This window comes from Microtus pennsylvanicus, chromosome 5, assembly GCF_037038515.1.
Source record: "Microtus pennsylvanicus isolate mMicPen1 chromosome 5, mMicPen1.hap1, whole genome shotgun sequence".
Classification (NCBI taxonomy): Eukaryota; Metazoa; Chordata; class Mammalia; order Rodentia; family Cricetidae; genus Microtus; species Microtus pennsylvanicus.
The window spans coordinates 24,335,984-24,359,187 of record NC_134583.1 but is presented as its reverse complement, the minus strand read 5'-3'; the positions used below and the strand labels follow the sequence as shown (position 1 = coordinate 24,359,187).

Genomic DNA, 23,204 nt, shown 5'->3' with positions numbered 1-23,204 from the left:
AGTTACTTTATTTCAGCTTGCTTAGAACTTTCTGAAAGATAACCTATTTTTCTTTAATATTTACCCTTAGAAAATACAAATGTTTTCCCCTGTAAAGTTGGTGGCTGACTTTCTGGGTTAGAATGTAAATGCTGATTTGGCATTAGGTTTTGCTTCAGATGCATTTTCCTCGGTCTTCTCCCATACACCGGGTTGTATGAGTTTGTATTAATTCTAAAATACTAGAATTCTAGGTGGATTCTCTTCCCAAACAGAAGACATGCCCAGCTGCACATATGAACAGTGCTTTAAACGTGTTAGAAAGAAATTATCACACTGGAGAGCCTGGACATGTGAGTCAGGGTATTATCAAATGCATTATTTGATTACTCTATGAATTAATTTCTCATGTAAAATTTTATGCTCAGTGAAATACAAGAACAGGTGGCCTTGAAAAGTTTAGAAATTAACTCTAAAACAATAAAATCGTGTATATAATATATATATATATAACTGAGTTTAAATATTTAAAAATGTTGGCATTTTAAGATTAAATATCTAGTTTTATTACCTATTTATACAAGGAAAGTAAGTATATTTTTATATGAACAAAAGAATAAGGCTGCTTATGTAACTGACACAAATATGTGCAATGGTTACATTCAACCAAACCCCCTGCCCCAGGCAGCACATGCGGTTCAAGGGAGCATCAGCATTTCTTAGTGCCTTGCCTTTGGCAGGCAGAATATAGCCAAGCATTTGTTAGTTGACCTATCATGTAAAAAAGTAAGTACGTTTGTATTTGAAAAACTTCTGTGACAGGCATGTTAATCTGTTCTACTTATAAGCAAATCACAAAACTTCTCAGCACCAACTGTCAGAGTCAAGATCTTGCGAAGCTGGGCAATAGTAACAGCACCACACTCTGCTCTTTGTAGCCACGAAAGCTTCTATTATCCAAGCCCAGCTGGGATCTAACAGCGAAGACGACATGGGGGAGTAGAATCATTTGAGAGGACTAGTGCACAGATACTTTAAAACAAATTAATAGAAAAGGATGCAAAACCACTTAGTGTCTGAACATAGTTATTATTCATCGATACTCAAATTATGCACGGAAGATTTGTTTGTGTTTTGATGAAACTCAGCTCGTGTTAAAAATAGGAACATCTTAATTTTGAAAAGCAAGCCAGCATAAAGGCTATTCAAGAACCCAGGAATCAGATTCAAATCTTAACTCAGCTTTATACTTGCTGTAGGAATGTAGGCAGGGAATATCACAGTATGTCACCTGAAGGCAAGCACTAAATTCTTTAAAAATTCCCAATTCACACACTCAAAGTTAAATGGAAAAGAAGGAAGCATAGCAACACCTGTTTGCCTTCTTACCTGTGCAATTAACCAGTCGATCAGTTTGTTAGCCATGACCACAGATTTGTAGGTCCTTAAATGGTAATCTTTATCTCTACAAAGGAAGAAGAAAGCAAGAACATCAAGCAAGGGACTGAGTGAGCATAGGTAAGCCTTTCCATTCAGTAACAATATACAGCAGGAAAATCTACCAATGAGCCTGCAGTCACCCAATGTATGTACAAATAAGGGAAGTTAACAAGGTGTATACGAGATAAAAATCTATCACAATACCAAAACAAGGCATTTCTTCTTTCACATTCCTTTTTTTTTTTTGCAAACAAGATTATTACTGCTTTGATACTTGGTGGTGATTTAGCTAGAAAAATGGCATCTAATTAATGGAGGACTAAAAAAATGAAATTTCTACCCCTAAATCATGGCTACTAAAACTATTCTCAAAGTGTGGAGAGTGGAGTAACAGCTTTTCGTGCCTCTACATTCTCCAAGAAGACAGGGCATATGCACTGTACTTATTCACAGGCTTCCTCCAAAGCCTGCATGCCTGAAAGAGATTCAGGAAGCATCTACTACATAATCTGTCGAAGCAAAGCATGGAACAATGAAATCACCTCCTCACATCCCCAGGGAATAGAGCAGCAGTACGTTATAAAATCCACACTCACTCTTCCCCAACTTTACATTGTGAAGTCTCCTGCTAAAGTAGACAACATTGATTCAGGAAAGAAGACACCCAGTTCTCCTGAAGTACCTGCTCACAATGTTTACACAGGGTAAGAGGGCATTCCATTATGCAGACATGGCAACTTCTGGAAACAATCTCTATCTATCTATTTATCTATCCATCTGTCTGTCTGTCTATCTGTCTGTCTATCTGTCTGCCTGTCATCTATCTGTCTAACTATCTATCTATCTTCTATCTCTGCATCACCTTATAACTGATATTAATAATGTGATAGAAAAACACTGCATGCAAACATTTGAATTCTATAGCCATTACTGAATATGTATAAAAAGTATATGAATTTGTTTAAAACTGGACCATACAATTGTTTTGAAAATGAGTTAGTTAATAAACTCCAAAATATGTTTAGTAAGTCTAAGATAATTCTTAATTTTCAAATAAAAATATTGTCTTGGGGGAAATTCTATCAAAAGTAAATATAAAATATACATCCAATGTTCAATCATTCAAATATATATGTATAGTATACATATATATTATAAATATAAATTTTATAGCTGTAAAAGATTAGAATAAATAGCTTTTCTGAATCACTTCTAGGTCACTTAACTACCATTTGTTAAGTATTAATAAACCATGGATTATTTCATTTTCAGTCTAAGATTGTGATATAAAATAATAGTAAGTTTTGAAAGTACAACCAAGGGGAAAGCTACTGAACATACAGTGCCAGAAAATTTTAGACATATTTGAGATAAATACTTGAAATAATCCAAGTTCTAAGATGAAACTTAACCATTCCATTTATGACCCCCATAAGAAGCAGACTCACCTGACCACTGGGGTAAACAAACTGTGAAGTCGACAATACAGCCTTACGCCCTGTGTGAGACAAGCGTGGGTCAGAAGTGGATCACTCGGGAGACACGCTAGTGAACTCTCAGAATAACTAGTCAATTCTTTTCGAGTCTCCTGGAGTCTCAGCAAAATTAGAACTCTATGCAAATATTAAAATGCATGATAAAAATAGGCATTGTCTCTGAAGAACAGGATAGAGCTGTACTGTGATTTTGTCATATATATATATGACATATGTGAAGGTTTACTCAAAATATTTCTTAATATAAATAATAAGATACACTTTAGACAGATATTTAACACAGCAATAAATCTAGAAAGTGTGGTCATTATATTTCAACATAAAAGTTTGCCAAGGGACAATGAAAACTGGTACTAAATTACTCGTTATGTCTTGTTTTCTAAATTCTATACAAATGTCTTTACCAAGGTTCCTCCACGTGAAAGCCAATGACTGGCACCTTCTGAGTGAGGTCCTACTTCCATTTAGAGGCAGGGAAGAAAATAAATGATAGAACGCTGGAATTCCAGAAATTTGATACAACAAAGACAGCTTGCATGATAACTTAAGAGTTCTCTCTATAGAAGACTGTTTCATGCCTCTCAGTGGCTTTTCTTCTTCCCCGAGTATGGCAACATGAGTCCCGCTACAGACATGACTGAAGGTGACCTTACCTTTGAAATCACGTCCTGCATCTCACTCCTGGGGTAAAATGTGCCGTCGTCATAGCGGAATCTATACAGCGTCTGCTCTGGCTTGAACTGATGCTTGTCAGTAACTAGAAACATGGAAATATTACAGCAGAATAGTGGCAAGTTAAATCATTACAAAAAACAAGTTTACTGAATACATAATCACCATTTATAATCCCCAACAAAGTAATGTCGATCCAATATTTTCAACAGTAAAATCTGTAAGGTTTTCTCCTTTACTACATTGAAACATTTCATATAATGATCTGAAGACTCTATTGAAGTTAATAATAATCAGGCCAGAGTGGTAATACTCTATAATCCTACAACTAAGGAGGCCGATGCAGGAGGATTGCTGAACCAAGGCCAGCCTAAACTACGTAGTGAGTTTGAAGCCACCCTGGGCTACACAGTAAGTCAGCATGGACTACAGAGCAAGGCATTGCCTCACAAAAAAAAAAGTAAACTAAATTCAATTTAAAAATAGAAAAGAGTAGATACTTAGATAATAATCAAGTTATTTGTTTATTCTATTCTCAATCCTAGAAGTGAATATTTGCTTGAATCTATTTTATCATATGGTGGTTGGGCCAAGACCACAGAAACACCAATCCAAGTGTCTTGTATTCAGACCCCCAGAGATGACTGAATATTTTCAATGTGGAACAGATTCCAAAATTTTATGTCCTTTATTACACTGAGAAGTACTTTTTTTAGCATGTCACTTGTTTCCTTTTTTCTTTCGTTCTTTTTTCTCCCTCTTTCTCAATGAAAAATAAGAATGGCTAGCCTTCTGTGTCGTCTATAGGATAAATTTTTCATTTCTCAAAGCTCTAATAATCTGGACTGATGGTTTCTGTGGTGAACACTAACAAATGCTTAAGGAATCAATGCAAATCCTTCTCAAACTCTTCAAAAGAAAGGAAGGGAGGGAGAAATGGAGGAAAGAAGGGAGGGACAGGAAGGGAGGGAAGGAGGGAGGTGGAAAAAGAAAGAATAGTTCCAAACTCAGTTTATGAAGCCAGATAAGGATACCACCATGAAATAAAATCACAGTTTAATATCACTAATGAACAGAGCTGCAAAACTCGGCAGAGAAACACTACAAAGCTGTGGAAAAGGGTTCCTGGGAGAGGCTGTGCCTGCAGAGGCTGAGGGGCACAGTGATGTGGGGAGGATGGAATGTTGCAGGTCCAGAGTCTAATTACAGGTTAGTTTGAGACTCTCCCTGCCTTAAATGGCCATTTCTTGCCTACCTCTGTGTGGGATCCTTGGAGTAACTGATAAAATCCTCTTGGAATGTATAAATAGACTTCCAGTCACACTAGACATCCGGTCTCTCTCTCTCTCTCTCTCTCTCTCTCTCTCTCTCTCTCTCTCTCTCTCTCTCTCTCTCTTTTTCTCTCTCTCTCTCTCTCTCTCTTCTGTCTTTTAAACAGATGGCTCATTCAACTTTACTTTGAGAATTGTGTTTTTGCAAAAGTACAGCTGGAAACACAGACTCAATAACTAGAATATTTAGCACCCATTTCTTCTTTAAATGGAATTAATCTCTTAGTGTGAAATTGCATAATTGGGTTTCTTGGCCCAAGTTTTGGAGAATTAGAGACATTGTTATTGGTTTCTGTTCATAAAAATGCTAGATTCCAAATGTGACTTTAGAGTCGATCAAATCCTGACTGCAGTATAATAAGCCTGGGCCCCTGAATTCAAACATTAACAAATGCAAAAATATGGAGACACAGCTCTCTGGGTTATATTTCTCAGCAAAAAGAATTAACCAGGCTATAAATACAATTGTTCAAAACAGATTTTAATCCTTCTAATTTAAATATTTGAAGAATTCTTGCATTTCAGATTTGAAAATAATTTTAACAAAAATGGATTTAGTATTTTCACTTCAAGACTCTGTTACTGGACCAGGAAAATAACTCAGTGGATAAAGACACCTGTTGAGAAGACCAAAACCCTGAGTTCAGTCCCTGGAACTCACAAGGTGGAAGGAGAGAACTAATTCCCAAAAGTTGTCACCTAACCTCCAAATGTGTGCCAAGCCATGTGGATACACAAAAATAACTAAATATGAAAACCCCTTTTAAAGAAACCATTTCAAATATGCATATATTTAGATTAAATTGACCTAATTTCTCTCCTCCCCCATATCACCTCCAAACTCCGTGTGCTCTTTTGCTGAAGTTTTCAGGTTACCTCCTGAGTCCACTTAATGCTGCCTGTGTGTTCATAGACAGAGGAGCATCTACTGGAGCATAAGGAAGCCTTTCAGGGTTCAAATCCCCGAAGAGAACTGATTTGATCAGTACATATTATAAACATGACTTAAACATCACACTATATATCCCATAAATATATACAATTACTGTGTGTTGATTAAAATGTTTTATGAATTAAAGATACAGTGTAATACACATATAAGAACACCCAAATGTATACTTGAGCTTGGTTAGAGGATATGAAAGACTAAAACCATCTGTATCAACATCTTTTCACTTCTACTTCATGTTGCTGTATGGTTTAAATATGAATTGTTCCTCACAGGCTCATTACTTGAATTCTTAGTCCCCAGATATTAGGACTATTTTGGAAGGTTCTGGAAGGGTTAGATAGAGTCCAAGAAAGCAGATTACTGGGAGGCAGATTCTTGAAGTTTTACTATCCCTGACTGTTTCTTGCCTGTCTTTCTCCCTCCTTCCTGGCTGGCCAAGAGACAAACACTTCTCCTCTGCCCTATGTTTCCATCCCCATAATGTGCTACTCAAATGCAAGGGGCCAAATGACCATGTGACCCTCTGAATCCATGAGCTAAAGTAAAACCTTGCTTTAAATTGCTTATGGTAGTTGTTTTGGTCACAGCAAAAGGTAACTATTACAGCTGTCACCTGGGGCTTTCTATCACATCAGATAATGTGTATGATGCTTTAGATAATGTGTATTACTGAATCGAGTAGAAAGTGATATACAATATTGTTGCAATTTACAATAAAAGAATCCTGCACCAGCCCAGAATGGAGTATAATAAAAGTTTCTTTATTTTGGGGTAGACTCACAGAAAAAGCAGTGATAATCAGTCCTTTGTGAGAGCAGGGAACTGGAACTGAATCCAGCAGCCAAGGGGCCACACACACTTTTACATCTGCAAATATAGTACATGTGACCACGTCCAAAGTGGGCCAGTATCATAAAAGCTATTGGCTGAAGGAGTTCCCATAGCATTATATGAAAGTCTCAGCCATTTGCTTAAAATATGATACTTCTTTTATTCATTTAGCATGCAATTACTGAGTATCTAAACATGTTAGGCATAAAAAGCACAATATATATGGCTCATGTGTTAATGTTGTCTACGTCTTGAGTAGAAGCCAGGATAGTTTAAAGGAGACTAAAAGATAATTAATAACCAAAGAAACAAAATAACATTGAAATTTCAGGCAGTGTCAACCACATGGAAATAATCCAATGTTTACAAATACTTTTTGCACAAGCATGATTATGTGAGTTTAATCCCCACGCAGATGGACACAGGTGGACAGTTTGAACCAACTCCAGAAAGTTATCCTCTGATCAACACACAGCACAAGCACACATGTACAGGCACACATACTAATTATAAATTCAAAACTCAGGAAAATTTAAAATTCCAAAATTAATGTATTAAAATGACAGACTGCATGGAAGGGCTTCTAAGTCAGAGGCTCACAGAAAAGATGAGTCACGAAGGCAGGGAATTTTGTTCCTTTATTTCCTACAGTACTGCAATTTTAGCACCTAGAAATGGCCCCTATTTTTATGGGAAACTGATAAGCAACTGTTGAATGAGAGAAGGGAGAGTAAAGACCCTAAATAAGTGTTCCCTTGGAGTATGGGAAAATGTAGGCTAGGGTGGGCACGGTGTAGCCGGTCAGGCTGGTTAGGTGCCCACTTAGTGTAGGAATCGAACGTCCCACTATGCAGAGTGGTGCAGACCTTTGTGAAAGAGTTAAAACTTAGAAAGAACACTGGACTCGAGTCATGAGAAGCCAGGAAAAGCAATGAAAATAGATGATACCTTCCTCTGCTGTCTGTTATAAAGAAAACTCAAGCAGAAGTGGGAACAAGAGAAGAAATAATGGAGATTCAAGGGGCAGGGATCCTGGGAAGGAGAGCTCTGTCTACGTAGAGGGCTGATGCCCAAACTCTAGAGGGTGGCACCAGTCACAGGGGCCCCAGCCAGAGTGATGGAAAAAACTCATGAGGACGTGCTTTGTTTGTGCCCTACTGTGGGTTAGGGAGGACATGACTGCAAAACGTCCTTGGTCAAATAGCCACAGTTTGAAATGGCTCGTCTTTTTCGCTGCACCCCACTTTTCACATTAGAGATCCTCATCACCAATCTCTCCTTGTTCTTGGTGCTGCAAGCCCAACTGACCACTCTCCAAGGGCCCTGCTGTAGTCTGATGCCTATGCCATCCCTAATTCTTCACCACTCCAGCCTCTTCTGAATGAAATGTCTCGGTCAGGCAGAGCAGAGAGCTCAGCAGAGCCCAATCTCTCCATCCATCTCATCCAAACACTGATTACATAAGCTCTTGCAGTTTCTCCAGCCTCTCAGGCGGGCCAACTCTCTTCATATCTGTGCACCCAGCTTCAAAGGATCCTTGTTCTGTTAGCCCCAGGTCAAGCTCAGCCTTCTGGCAGGCCTGTGTGCTGCAGCCTTTAACCTTTCAGACTCTACAGTGCTGCGGTAATGCTCCGAGATGGAGATCTAACCATGCCTCCATGTGAAGACACTCATCAGGTCCTGACCTTTAGTACACAGACAGTGGTGCCCTGCTGATGTTAGGTGTCTTCCTACCACAAGTCCCCCACACGATGCTGTTTCATGGAACCCATGGTGCCCTGACGTGAGAGCCGATTGCAGTTCCCCAAGTGGCCACCATGAAAGATTTTCCTACTCTAATAGAGTGCCATCATTTCCTCAGAAGGGATGCCCCTTCTGCTGTTTTAAGTTCTATTCATTCTGAAATGCCCATCATTAATGCTACCGCGCCCATCAAGTAGTCTCACACACTCTAGTCAGAATTAGGCATCTCTCTTACCACAATCTGGTACTTATTAGTATTCTGGCTTTTTTTTTTTTTTTGGTTTTTCGAGACAGGGTTTCTCTGTGGTTTTGGAGCCTGTTCTGGAACTAGCTCTTGTAGACCAGGCTGGTCTCGAACTCACAGAGATCCGCCTGCCTCTGCCTCCCGAGTGCTGGGATTAAAGGCGTGCGGCGTGTGCCACCACCGCCCGGCAAACAGTTGTTCTTTTTTTGTTTGTTTTGTTTTTCTTTTTTCTTTTTTTTTTTTTTTTTGGATTTTCGAGACAGGGTTTCTCTGTGGCTTTGGAGCCTGTCCTGGAACTAGCTCTGTAGAGCAGGCTGGCCTCGAACTCACAGAGATCCGCCTGCCTCTGCCTCCCGAGTGCTGGGATTAAAGGCGTGTGCCACCACCACCTGGCTTTTGCATGTGCAATGCCTGTATGTTTTAAAGAATGGCAACTGTATAACCTTAAACTCACGATATACCGTTCTTTACATGTTGGAAGCACTAAAAAAAAAGCATTCTTTGAAATGAAAAATTGTACATGAAACAGATGTGGGATTTAAACACAGGTCATGGGTGAACAGACAAAGAAAATAAATTAATGAAATAATCACCATGGTGGATGATCCCATTTTCTAACAATGCTTGTCCCAGGTGAACACCTTCTTCAGGCCTGTGAATCTCCCCAATTTCCAGCAGCCATGACACAAATTCACTGCAAGGGAAAGACAATGGAACTGATAAAATCTGTGTCTTCCTGGGAAGTCTGTCTGGTCCACATATCACAAAGCAGCTATGAAAGGAATCTTAAATACACAGCACCATTTTCAAGACATTCAGCAGGTTTCTCCCCTTTCCCCACAGGCACAGAGTTCATAACCACAGAAATCCTACGTGCTGAGCCTCTCAGACACTGCACTCACTAAATAACGGTACTTGGGGATGCCCCTCTTTCCCAAAGACATCATTCAAATATGGATTTAATTAAAAGATGATGCCCCCCCAAAAACAAATAGTCATGGGTATCACTGAGGTAAATATAAAATAAATACAGACAATTTGAAACTAAAATATTCTCATATTTATACTTAATAACTATAACACTTGAACATTTACATAAACAAATAAATATGTTTTAGAATTATTTTTCTTCTAGAATTGGAACTATGGTCACACACCAAACACATTATTTTCCATTTATCCCACAGGTGACAAACACCTTATATCAAACAATCAAGGGGCACAAAATTCTCCAAGTAGGTTGTTTACTTTAAGAAACACATATTAAGGCAGAAAAGTTGATAGGGGGCTTTCTCATTTTTTTTCATTAAATAAGAGTCATACAAAAGGAAGACATACATAAGAGAAAGAACAAAAGAAATAAGATAATTTAAGACAATAAAAGAGAAAGGGTTTAAGAATGTAAAATGTCATGTTACAAATGAGAACATCAGTGTCATGGTGCTGCTACAGGATTGGTTGGGACGAGGTACGTCAGCACAGGGTCTGATACATAATGAACTCTTAGAAGGCCAGTGGATCGAACTGGTTCATAGAAAACCAAAACATAATTCTTCATTCTGATTTCCCCTATTTCATTAAATGCCTAGTTTAGATGAGAAAAGGAGCTGATTTAAGCACGGATGTGAAAAAGGTGATTTTTTTTTAAACATGGGAGTGACATCAGAAAGGAAATTCACAAGAGGCTTTGTCAATAAAGAAAAGATCAGCTATAACTAAGCTGCATGCCAATAATAACTGCTGAGAAGCCCAAACTTGCAGCAACTCTCTTGCAAGTAGACATTATCACCATGGAGAACCCTAAAGTTACACCCATGGAATTATCGCAAGAGATGCCATGCTTGTGGTGCCTGATGGATCTTCTATGTATGTCAGATCCGCTTTCCTCCATACTAGTTATCACTCAAAGGGTGTTGATGGAGCACAGGTACAGAGCTCCGGTAATATCTTTAGGCAACGGTGGCCCCCTGCCACCCAAGAAGACGCTCTCTCTTAATAAGAGAGCCAGTTCTGGCCTTCTTTGTTGTGGGATATTTGAGAGGAAGCAAGAGAAGCAAGATGGAAGAGAGGTAACACCACATGGCAGAATGTGGATTAATATAAATGGGTTAATTTAAGTTATAAAAGCTAGTTGAGACAAGCCTAAAGGCCAAGCTTTCATAATTAATAAGATCTCGTGTCATTATTTGAGGGCTGGTGATTCGAAAATAGTCTAACAGGAAAACGTACTTCACTTCAGCCTGAAGTTTCCTTGTCTACGGTTCAGATGTGGTCATATACTATCTCCTGGTAGCTAGTTACAGGAAATCGTGGGGGTCACAGATTTACCAACTCGATGCATCAAAGGTATATAGAAACCAAACTGTCCCAAACCATTGTATTAACCAATGGAAGCGTCTGGAGCTGAACAAAGATGGTTGATCACAGTCTGATCTTCACTATAACTCCAGGGAACTGCAGACCGACTTCAGCATTCTTTAACTAGATGGATGTGTCAAGCTCCTTAATCCACAGTTTTGGCTTCTTTAAATAACTACAGAAGCATTAAATTCCTAAGTATGGATTACTGGATTCAAAACTATTCACAGAAAGAAGCAAGACTAGAGCCTGGCCTACGAAGACCCAGCTGAAGCAATTACCCTTCCCATTCAAAGAGCCTCTGGTACCCAAACAGCACACAATCTCAGGTTCTAGACCCCTCACATGACAATCTGTTAGACTCTTTACCTATCCCCCTTTTCTCTGACTCCAGCTGTATGAATTCTGGCTAAGTAGAAGTTAGACTGTCTTCTCTCTACCCTCCAATATCCCTTCACTTTATGGATTCCTGTCCAATGCTAGTTCTCAGACCCTGCGGAGTGCCACATCAAGTCCATCATCCTGGCCCCAACAGGCATACCACCTGCCTGACACTCGTTGCCCAAACACAAGCACTAATTCCCCCTGACAATAAGGCTATCAGCAACTGTGGGGGTCAATGATGACGAATGGATGGCTCAAGGGGCTATCTGTGACCCTGCATCATTGACCGTTACCTCATATCTCTCTGTCCAGAAAATGCCAAATATGAGTAAGGATTCAAAACTTCTAAGGATAACATTATTAAAACACAAATCACATGAAATAGATGGTACACCCAGGAGACTAAGCTTACCTCCCAAGGAAGCACTTGGGGAACGTAGTCAGTTTTCTTTTTCTGTCTTTGATCAAATTTCCCTGTTGGCACATCATTTTATACAATTTCTCACCCTGCTCAGAGATCATTACCCAGGTGTCTTGCTCCATGCCCAATTTTAAGCCTATCAAAAATGAAATAATAAACATCACGTTAACAAAGAGCTTTCATCTATTTGCTTATACCCTCATTAAGCCAGCTCTTACTGCCATATTTACCATCAGCTAGACGCACAGTGGTTCTAATGCTGCAACCCTTTAATATAGTTCCTCATGTTGTGGTGAATCCCCAACCATAAAATGATTTTTGTTGCTGCTTCATAAATGTAATTTTTCTACTGTTATAAACGGTAATGCAAATATCTGTGTTTTCTGATGGTCTTAGGTGACCCCTGTGCAAGGCTTATTCGACTCCCAAAGGGTTGCCAGCCACAGGTTGATAACCACTGAATAGATGGTGTAGGTTTGAGCTCTATAGACGTGAGATCAGTTTGTAAGAAATTCATAGCATCCTAGTGAGACTGGCCAGGCTATATTGCAGTGTGTGAGGCATCCCTGCAAGGATGTGCCCCAAGGACACATGGTTTTGCCAAGGAGGAAGGGCAAATGAGATTTGCTTAACTATGCTTACGGTCCGTCCTGGAGGGGACTCCCGCTTTCTGCAGTGGGAGAGGTTCATTGAGCACATGTCACCTCTGTCAGAGAAATGCTATAAAATTGTTCATAAGAAGACAGTGTTTAAATGCAACATTGTGAATCCTTATTTCTTTTTTTTAATCTATTTATTTATTTATTTATTTATTTTGTGAATCCTTATTTCTAAGAAAGAATCTTACAAAAGCCACTGAAACTGAGCAATCCAAAGCATAGGGTCCTGAGGTTTAGATGAGACTACAGGTGTTTTGTGGGGTGTAGCAGTGTCTTGGTAAAGCTAAATCACTTAGTTCCTCGGGTACTAGGGAGACAGCAATGCATTTTATGAAATAAGATGTTTATGAAGTTTTATGTGAAAAGAGCAGGTACTATGGGAAAGAAAGTTCTGTCGCTTTGTAGGTCGCCTAGAGGGCAGGGTCTGGAACAGAGCAGTGGCTACTTACAGCTATGAAAGAGAGGGGAATCGGGATGCCTTCCAGGTTCCAAAAGGAAAGGGAAGCGGAGACGCTTTTTAGGCAAACCGCCAAGTAGAAAGAAGCCCACTGAACCCTGACAATGTCAAGGGAAGTCTGGGGGTCAGCACGGCAGGTGAGTAGAAGATGAAGAGAGAAGACAAAGCCGGGCACAAAGAAGCACACAAGTAAAGGACAGAAGTCCCAGACGCGAGGGTGGATAAGCTGGGCAAAAGATATAGGTCAAGGAAGCCAGAATGAAAGCTAAAATCCTGCAACTATTCACAGCCAGTGGATGGGGCAGAGGGAACCGCTGCAGAAGAAGTGTTTGAATTGCATTTTAGTCGTCATACCAGAAAATTTGATACTAAAATTCTGTGAATTTTACAACTTATGCACTATTAACATTTATCAGTAAAAAACTGAACAATTAGATAAGAATAGAGCCTGTTAAAGCAAATATCATCACAGATTTTATAGCACATGGATATTTTTTGTTTTCAATATTTTAAGCTTGGACAGGTCGTAGCCATTTGGGGTAAGTAGGGGTCAACCTGAGGGAAAGCTGTTTTCCTAAATGGTGTTCACAAAGCACAAGAGCTCCCCCTTTCTGCACCCACCTTTCCGGCGTTCTCTTTCTTTCAAAATAGCTTCAAACCATTCATGCTTTTCTTCAGCGCTTTTGGCCATGCACACAAACCATTTATTTTTTGCTGTGTTATGTATCTTCCACCCATTCATAACAATGTGCCCACTGCTGTGAAAATCCGCTGCAAAGAAGTCAAGAGCAATAAAAGAGCAGTTTGTATCACATCAGCATGACCATCCAACTCGTGAGAACACCAAAGCCAGGAAATTAAAAATATAGTGTGGATATATGCACAATACTCATATACTATACACATGAAAATTAGGGAAATAGTTTGGTATAGTTAGTGCTCATTAATGGAACATACATACCTGACTCACAGGGCTGATATATTACATGTAATTAAATACTACAAGTTAAAATTCATTTTAACCATGTCCAAATATATTAGTAAATTTTTCAAAGTAATAAAATAAGAAACGTTTAAGCATTTTTCCATAATCAAACAATCAAGATATTAAGTTAACCTTATCTTTCTAATGCTGCCTGAAAATATATCTATGTTTCAGAATAAAGAAAGTCTTACTGAACAGACCAATTTCTATTTTTTTTTAATGAATGTTGCATGGAGATAAAGTCAGTGAACAGAATGTGTATATACAAGGAAGACACAACAAACAGAAACATATGCCTGCCAGTCTGTTGCTGCTGTGCCAGAATGGGATGTACTCTTTGAACCCACACCATTCCACACAATAAAAGCAGGGAGGCACAGTGACATAATAGGTGCTTACTAGCCAGTCACTGAATCAAGCGAAGATTCCAGAAAGGAGAAATAGATGGCGGCAGCCTGACTCAGCATCAGCACCAACCAAAGTGACACCATTTGTCTCCCTGCACATCCTAGGCAACAACAGCAGGTACACTGGACCAGCCACACATGAGAGAGGGTTTAGGGAATACCCAAGTGGCACCCGGCTTGGCATCTCTTTTCCAAAGCCACCTATTGTATTGTTTTGAGAGGAAGTAGATGTTCTTGATGGCCATTTCTTTCTCATTAATGGCAAACAACCCCATTATCTTCTGTTGAGTGACTGATCCCCAAGATGTATTCTCACCCTGGTCACATCTACATCAGCCAAATTAGATCAAATATTGGTCTGCATTTTAGATATGTATAGTAATCCTAGAGAAAGCAAGTTTTCATCATACAGAATCTTAATATTTTGGCTTTTTTTTTGTGTGTTTGCTTTTCAAGACAGGGTTTCTCTGTATAGCCCTGGATATCCTGGAATTCACTCTGTAGACCAGGCTTGAATTCACAGAGATATCCTTGCCTCTGCCTTCTGAGCATTGGGATTAAAGGTGTGCACCACTACTGCCTGGCTCAGAATCTCAAATTTTTAAAATAAGCTTTTGGGTTTTCTTATTTTTACATACCTATGTTCATATTCAATTAAAATAGCAGAACCTCAAAATCCATGGAAGATTATGGATTAACTTTTATTAGTTATGGATTAATTTTTATAATCAAGAGACTATAAAATGACTTTATAACTATGCTACACTTTTTACTGAAAATTTTTAATGAAATAGTGAAAATAAAACCAAAGAAATCTTTTTCTATTAAAAGAATTTGCAACTCCTTCTTGATACTTGTCACCTGACAAGGTCCTTACACATGACCCTTGCTCTGTTGCTTAAAAGACCCCACATTCCCACCTACATTATCTCCCCTATAATCACACTCCAGAGAACGACATTGTCAAAGGGCATGTTAGGTCAACATGAGAAATACTGGGTTTATTTTAAAACAAGCACAGCATATTCTTCTCACAGACAATAGGAAAATCACTTAATACTCTGCTTCTCAAGCCGGAAAGAATCAATCTGCCCAAGTAGCACAACAATGGCTGTACAAGTAGTGTTTGGAAAAATCAGATTGTACCAAAGGACTTTAAACAAATTAGCTTGTGTGAGCAGGCAAGCATACATCATGGATGTTTGAATGCCTGCTAAGACCAGAAGAGGAAGCTAGATGGATCCCCTGAACCTGTACTTAACACAGTTATAACTGGAGTTATAGTTACAGCATGCATGTTGGGAACCCAACTTGAGTTCTCCTGAAGAGTAGCAAGTGATCTTAACTGCTGAACCATCTCTCCAGCTTCATGTCATGTGATTTTAAATGGAAGAATATTGATACTCCATTTAAAGTTCAGATGAGAATTGTTTTCTATTGTTTTTAATGTAGCGCTTGTAATTTTAAACTTACATGTAGTTCTTACAGATGTGAATATATACACACATAAAGAGCCTCATGAGTACACATATTTCATAATACAATTAGCATATATTTTACAAAATAAGCAGTTGCTTCTCATTTTCTTTAAAATATAATACTATGTAAGTAGCTATACAACCACAGCAAATTGTTCAAAATATTCACTGTAATAAACTTATCCATAAAGATCATTCTCACTAAGACCAAGGAAAAGGTCAATAGTGCTGTTTCCTTAGTGAGTTTTGTTTGGTTTTGATTTGTTCTGTTGCTAAAGACCCAACCCAAGGCCTCTTTAATGCTAAGTGTGCACTCTGTCACTGAGATATACTCTTAGGCTCTTTTTCCTATTTAATAATTAAAAATATCATCAAATGAAATAACAATTGGGTGATTAACCCAGAATTTAATACGCTTCAATGGACCTGAACTAATTTTTGAAGATGTCCAAAAGAAAATGGAATTTAACTCCTACTCATTAAATGCAGAATGTTCAAGTTCAAAAATTCACGCTATCTAATTACTTATAAAACCAGAAATGTTCAAGGGCCAAACCCAAACCAGCCATGAATGACTTTGAAGCTACGTGAACAGAGAATTCCTTCCATTGACTCAGCACAACTCCACTGAAGGGGATGGAGTTCTTACAAACTGAGCCATAAGAAACCTCAGTGAACACAGTGGTCATCATTTTTATCTCACTTTTATTTCAGCAAGCTGGAAAATATCCAACTATTGTACACACAAGCTAGGAAATGGGCGAATCACCAGAGTGTTTGTCCAAAATATCAAATACTAATAATGATATCTCCATAAGACATTCAATGCTCACTCTGATGATCAACAGTGAACGCCTCAATCCTAAGGAAAAAAATTAAAACCACTACCCATTCATAGGAATACTTAACATGAAGAAAATTAGCTTTGAAACAAATCTTTGATTCTATCAAATAATGCAAGAAAAAATTCTGACATCTAACACAACGCAGGACATTACTTAGAACAACAAAAAAATGACTCAAATATCCATTTAAAACTATAACACAAATTGCTCATCTTTTAACTCTTTGAATACTCAAATTTTTAAATAACATAAAAAATTAAGTGTATCAAAAAGATTATGCATTTGCAGTCTAGTTAACATTGTAAATCTGTTATGTTTTTTATTAGGAATGTATTCAGGGCACTAAGATGGCTCAGAAGGTGTAAAGTGTTTGCTGTACAGTCCTCACTTCCTGAGACTCCAGAACGGACAGAGAGAGAAGCTGACTTCTGAAGGCTGGTATCTGACGCCACAGGCATGCCCTACTCACAGGCGCATCATACACATGGAATAGTAATAATATTCATAATAACAACAATAATCTGTATTCAAAAGCAAAGCTTAATATTACAGTAATATACTCAATACCTTAAGATGGTTCTAAATATTTATGTAGAAATAATGGTTGCAAAAATCTCTATTTTATTTATTTTTATTTTTTAATTGATTTTATTAGCTATACATTTTTCTTTGCTCCCCTCCTTCCTCTCCCCTTCCTTTCTATCCTCTCCCACGGTCCCCATGCTCCCAATTTCCTCAGGAGATCTTGTCTTTTCCTACTCCCCATGGAGATCCATATGTGTTTCTCATTGGGTCCTCTTTGTTGTCTAGGTTCTCTGGGATTGTGGATTGTAGGCTGGTTTTCTTTGCTTTATGTCTAAAAGCCACTTATGAGTGAGTACACATGATGTTTACCCACTCCCCACCCTGGGAGGTAGTGATGGAAAATAACATTACAGGACTCTTTCAAGGCCCTGCAGTTGGAATGAGTGCACTTTAAAAGTCTCTATTTTAAAATGATTGGACTTTTTTAAAAATATCTGAGACAAAACAGAGGCGTAATGCACTACTTGCCCATCCTACCTGGGGAACTAGGTTTGACACCCACCACAGCACAAAGCAAAACAAAACAAATAGAAAAAAATCCTAAGACTAAAAATTGCCAGTCTTATCACATTCAAATTTGATCACTATACTAAAACCTGTTGTTTGCCCATTGAACTAGAAATCACACTTTTAAAAAGTCAACAGCCTTCATTCATTCTTTCTGCCAAACCACACAAATATACCAGTTTGTAAAAGAGATTTCAAATGTACTATGAAAATTAAGCCCTGGAATCTCAGTCATATTCCTACTATTGCTTTTAACATTGTTATCTAATAACATCATAAACAAACTAACAGCCCTAGCAGTAATCCTCCAGAAGGAACTAAACTAAAGCCACTGAAATGAACAATGAAATCCAGAGAATGGGTGAAGGGCAATCTGGCCTCAGACCAAACTACTGACATTCCCACTCAACATGGAAAATAATGTGCAAAACAATTATTCAAACGCTTGCACTTTGGAAGGACATACTATCAACTCTTCTATGCTGTAGTATAACCATAATAGAATACAAGTCATTAAATATTATAAACAATCTATCATAGTTATTTCTCAAGTGATTGGGAACTTAGTTCAGCAGCAGGGCTTCTGCCTGACAAGTGAAAGGCCCTGGGCTTAGGAGAATAATTTAGGAGTTATATTTTGCATGTCAATCAAAAGCTAAGTTAGTCTTACACCAAACACAATTATATCATCTACAAGTTTTGATTCAAGTCAGTGTAATTAGGTGTCTGAGAGCTTCTGCATTTTCTAGAGAGCACTTTGCCTACACCTTGTATATAACAATCCGCAATGTGACTAGAATTCAAGTAAAATAAAATGTTTTCCCACTTAATTTTCCATCAGAAATTCCAGGCATGCTCAAAACTTTATCTCCACCCCTTCCATTTTGATCTAGATAAAGTATAGTTGTTGAGTTGGTGTGGATGACTGCAGATAAGCCTGATAATATTTTCCATTCCTCATCTTACCCAGTGTCCTCACACAGAAAGTACTTGGCGGGGGACACGCTCAGTTTGGCCCGGATTTTCGGGAACATAGGGTCTCATTTAAAATCTTAGCTCATCAAAAGGAAATGAAAGGAATTACCAAGGAAATAAAAGAAGAAGAGGAAAGTTGATGTAACAACGCGAATGGCTTGTGGAAAGAAAAAACCACCGCTAAAACTCAATCCCACCGCACAGCTGTTTCAAGGCTCCAGATTCTTCCACTTCCCTGTCAGCTTCCCAGGACATGGATGGCAAAGACTCATAAAATGAAGGCTAGACCCTGCTCCAAACCAAACATCCGAATATGCCACAATGACTTAGTTCTCAACTCTGGCTTCATGTCTTGTCTTCTGAAATATTGATGGCATTTATTGCTTTCTCAAGAAAAACTCTACCCTGGAATTTCTCAGCCAAGGAAAGGATGCATGCCTGCATCTCATCTATCTCCATCCTCAGCATGTTGCTATACCCAACGAGACACTGCTAAGCGCTGATGCACTGCAGTCAGAATTCTACCTCACAGGGAGTTCACCAAGTGCACTTACCTGTGCCATCATCCACATTTTCTACTTCCATCACCTCAGTATTGATCCGACCTCGAAAAATGTACCGATGTCCATCTGTGGATGCCTTGCTATTCTTCAGACGTCTGAAACAAATAAAACCACAAAGCTTTTGTTATTAAACTTAATGCAAGACGGTACATTTAAAAAATTCTTTGAAAAACGTCTCCAATTGGTCAATATCATAAAAAGTTGAAGCAGCTGATTTTACTCAATCTTCGCATTCACAGTGGTGTTGGTGAGTTGCTATGCAGGCTAGGAGGAGGGAGATTTGTGAAGCAGGATCTCATGTATCCTAAGCAAACCTAAAATAAGCTATATAGTAGAGGATGACCTTGAACTTCCAATCCTCCTGCTTCCCTTCCCAAATGCTAAGATGACAGATGTGTATGACCATAGCCTGTTTCTTGATTCTGGGGATCTAACCCAAGCTTCCTGCTTGCTATACAATTACTCCACCTAGTGAGCTACATCTTCATTCCCGTATATATGAATTTAGACAGACAGACAGACAGAGAGATAGAGCAAGCTTTAGGCTAAAGACTGTAAAGCAGCAGAGGTATGTGCTCTTATGTTGAGGTACATTTCCTCAACATAAGACTTCAACACTGTCAAATCCAACTGACAGATGCTGAAAGTAAGTGAATTTAATGCCAAACTTGAGTTTGAGAACTCAAAAATCACATCCTTGATTCTCAATTTTAGGTAACGGAGAATTTCCAGTTTTTTCAAAACCTGGCAAGGAAACTCAATTAGCTCTTCTTATTCCTCTTCAGAGAAACTAGCCTGCTGGAAGCTCATAAGTCAAGCAATACTCAGCTGCAAGACTATGTGTCCTGAGGGCTGGAGATGACTCATAGTTAAGACAGTCTGCTGCTCTGCAGAAGACCTGCTTTCAATTCCCAGGGCCTGTGTGGTTCTTCACAACCTCTGTCATCCCAGTTTCAATCTGGCACCCTCTTCTGGCCTCACCGGGCACTAGGCACACACACAGTGTACATACATCCAGATAAAACACTTAGACACATAAAAAGAAATAACTCTTTAAAAACATGGCTTTTGTATTATTTTTATGATAGGATCATGGTATAGATGTTTAACAAGTCCTTTACCACATTTGCAATACTTCTAAAAGTATCATCTGCTTTTATAATAATCTACATTTTTAAACTGAAAAATACCTTAAAAAGTAAAAGCTCCACCCAGGTCTACAGATGAACTTGTAACAGGGAATTCCAGTTACATATTAGGACAATCAAGCAGGGGAAAGTTGTTTTTCTTCTCAGCAGTAAAGAATCTCCAAAAATATTCAAAATTAAAAATCACTCAAGTCAATCAACAGACTTTAATTGGCATAGCTTTTAATCTGACTCAAGACTGGAAGTCTGGCTGGAATTTGATCCTTGTCATCCTGTGCTAGAACAGCTAGCCATTTCTGTCCACTAATGCCTTCCCGTCTCCTCTCCTCTAAGGCCTGACCTTCCCTGAGGGAGCAGGAGGACATGGAAGCTGTCTCCATATTCCTCCCCCTCCCATGCCTCCTTCCGTGGAAAGCACAGCACAGCTGGCTTCTCTTTCCTAACCCCCATCCTCAGTCAGCAGTCTTTCATGATGGCTAAAACTGACTAATGAATTCATCTGACCAGAGAGCCTGTAGCCCCTAACCAGCACCACCCCACACTCCTCGTGTCCACTTGGACAGCAATCTCTAAATGTGCTCTGCTACAATTCCTTTATAAATCCCATTAATCAGAAATTCGGGCCAGAGAACCTAAGAAAATCTTAATAATAGAATGTCAGACATTCCTATACATATTTGGTTCATACTTTACATTTACTACATATATTTTCTAAGCAATAATTATTTAATTGTGTAAAAGTTCCTCTTTGTTTAATTAATTAATTAACAATTATAATAAAAATTCTATCATTTCATTTGTATGTTTATGTTATGTATATTAATATATATAATTATGTTATATATAAAGGTGATCGTATGTTTTACAAGACAGAAAACAGGACCATGATATCATGAAAGAACATTGGAAACTGGTATCCTTTCAAACCTATCACATGTAAATGGCTTAATATAATTGAAGAGAGTTTTGCTCATAGATAAAACAATTGTGGCTACTCACACATACACTAACAGAAAGCACATGCACAGCATACATACACATTCACAGCACATACACATAACACAAACTCACATTCACATAAATACACAGATAGCACACACACTTAGCCTAGACATACAGACACAACAAGTATAATCACATAATACACATTTACATAACACATTCACAAGCACAAACATACACAAAGACACATTCTCTTATACACACACAGAAAGACTACTTATGAAATACACACAAAGGAATTATCCATCATTGGGTCCTATTTTTAAAGCTACTAATTTTCTTTATGTACCACTTTGAATTTTGAACAGGTTTTATATCTTGCATGGTGACATTGATTTATAATATGTAAATCTTATAAGTAGCTGAAATTGGCACATCTTTAATTTCTCAAGAAAATGACCCTGCATGAAAATTCAGACCAATTTTGTCCCGAGTGTTGGAACTGCACCTTTGTATGTGTTCATTCCATCATTACTGTTGTCTATGTGTTTTACGCTACAAGAACTAATGTACAGTAGCAAAAAGCGGCAAACCATGCTAAAATCCAGTGATAGGAAAAGATGTAACAAACTGTGATCAACTGAATAGGATAGAGCCAACCAATAGGATGCTGTGAAGCAGTTAATAAATGAATAAACTATTGCTGTATGGAACTGAATATACATTTAAGAAACTAATGACCAGAAAAGATAAATAAAAATATCTAAATATACTTTGACACTATCTTTGAAAGTCACCAAGTGAAACTATGCACAATCTTATTCATTGGCAGTACATGCTATACCGTAAATCATTTTTACCCTATTCTTTACTAACACTTATAGCACTAAAAGAATCCCGAGAGGAGATGGTTAATTTAACACATCACTTTCCAAAGAAGGCAAGGGGAGAACTGAAATGAATGCACCGAGTCTCTGGTTCTCATGATTACAATATTATGGAACTTGAAGGAGGCTCAGGTTGCTCTGCTCTCAAAGTAGCTCTAGACCTCAAAGGCCTATGCTAAGGTGAAGCCTGTAAATGGAGTTGGATGTTCCTGGTTAAAGGAATAGACAGTTCATGTGTAGGCTTCTCTAATTTTGGAGTAAAGAGGACATCTGTCTAGTTGAGCGGTTGTCAATCTTCCTAATGCTGCAACCCTTTGATACAGTTCCTTATATTGTGGTGACCCCCAACCTGAAATTATTTTATTGCTACTTTATAATTTTTCTACTAGTAGGAATCATGGTGTAAATGCATGTAATCTGACACGCAGGATATCTGGTAAATAACCCCCAAAGGGCCGAGACCCACAGATTGAGAAACGCCGATCTGCTTGTCTCCATTGGTAGCCACTGTGCAGTCCACGCTGTGTGTTCGTTAAGGATATCTGCTTTACACATAGCAGGGTTTTACCCCAGTAAAACTTCTCAGTTGATTTCTACATGACTGTAAGACCACAGAACATAAGCATTTTCTACACTGACATTCATTTTGCCAAAGCTCCGGATATGATGACCACATATATAAACTTTCAGGTTGGGATGACTAAAATGGAGGCTCAAATGTCCTAACTGTTGGTGCTAACGAGCTCCACCTACAGGCATGGGGCTGATGGCTCAAGAGTAACAGGGAAGGGAATGTGGGCCCAAAGTTCTCAGTATGCCATCCTTATGAATTTTGAAAAAAATGATGAGAGGAGACAGGAAAGGGATGGAAGCTAAAGCGAGATGAGGTGAGCTGTGAGCGGTGAACAGGGAAGA

At 38.5% G+C, this 23,204-nt stretch overlaps 1 protein-coding gene across 1 annotated transcript in view; it reads right to left on the bottom strand.

Annotated features, from left to right (window-relative positions):
• Prex2 (phosphatidylinositol-3,4,5-trisphosphate dependent Rac exchange factor 2) overlaps positions 1–23,204 on the bottom strand; it is a 281,271-nt gene that overhangs the window by 156,345 nt on the left and 101,722 nt on the right. The window contains exons 8-14 of the mRNA XM_075971371.1: positions 19,304–19,407; positions 13,589–13,738; positions 11,843–11,987; positions 9,282–9,382; positions 3,569–3,672; positions 2,868–2,917; positions 1,369–1,444 (exon numbers count right to left, since the gene is read on the bottom strand). Of these exons, the coding sequence (XP_075827486.1) occupies positions 1,369–1,444; positions 2,868–2,917; positions 3,569–3,672; positions 9,282–9,382; positions 11,843–11,987; positions 13,589–13,738; positions 19,304–19,407 (730 nt within the window). The remainder of the gene's footprint in view (positions 1–1,368; positions 1,445–2,867; positions 2,918–3,568; positions 3,673–9,281; positions 9,383–11,842; positions 11,988–13,588; positions 13,739–19,303; positions 19,408–23,204) is intronic.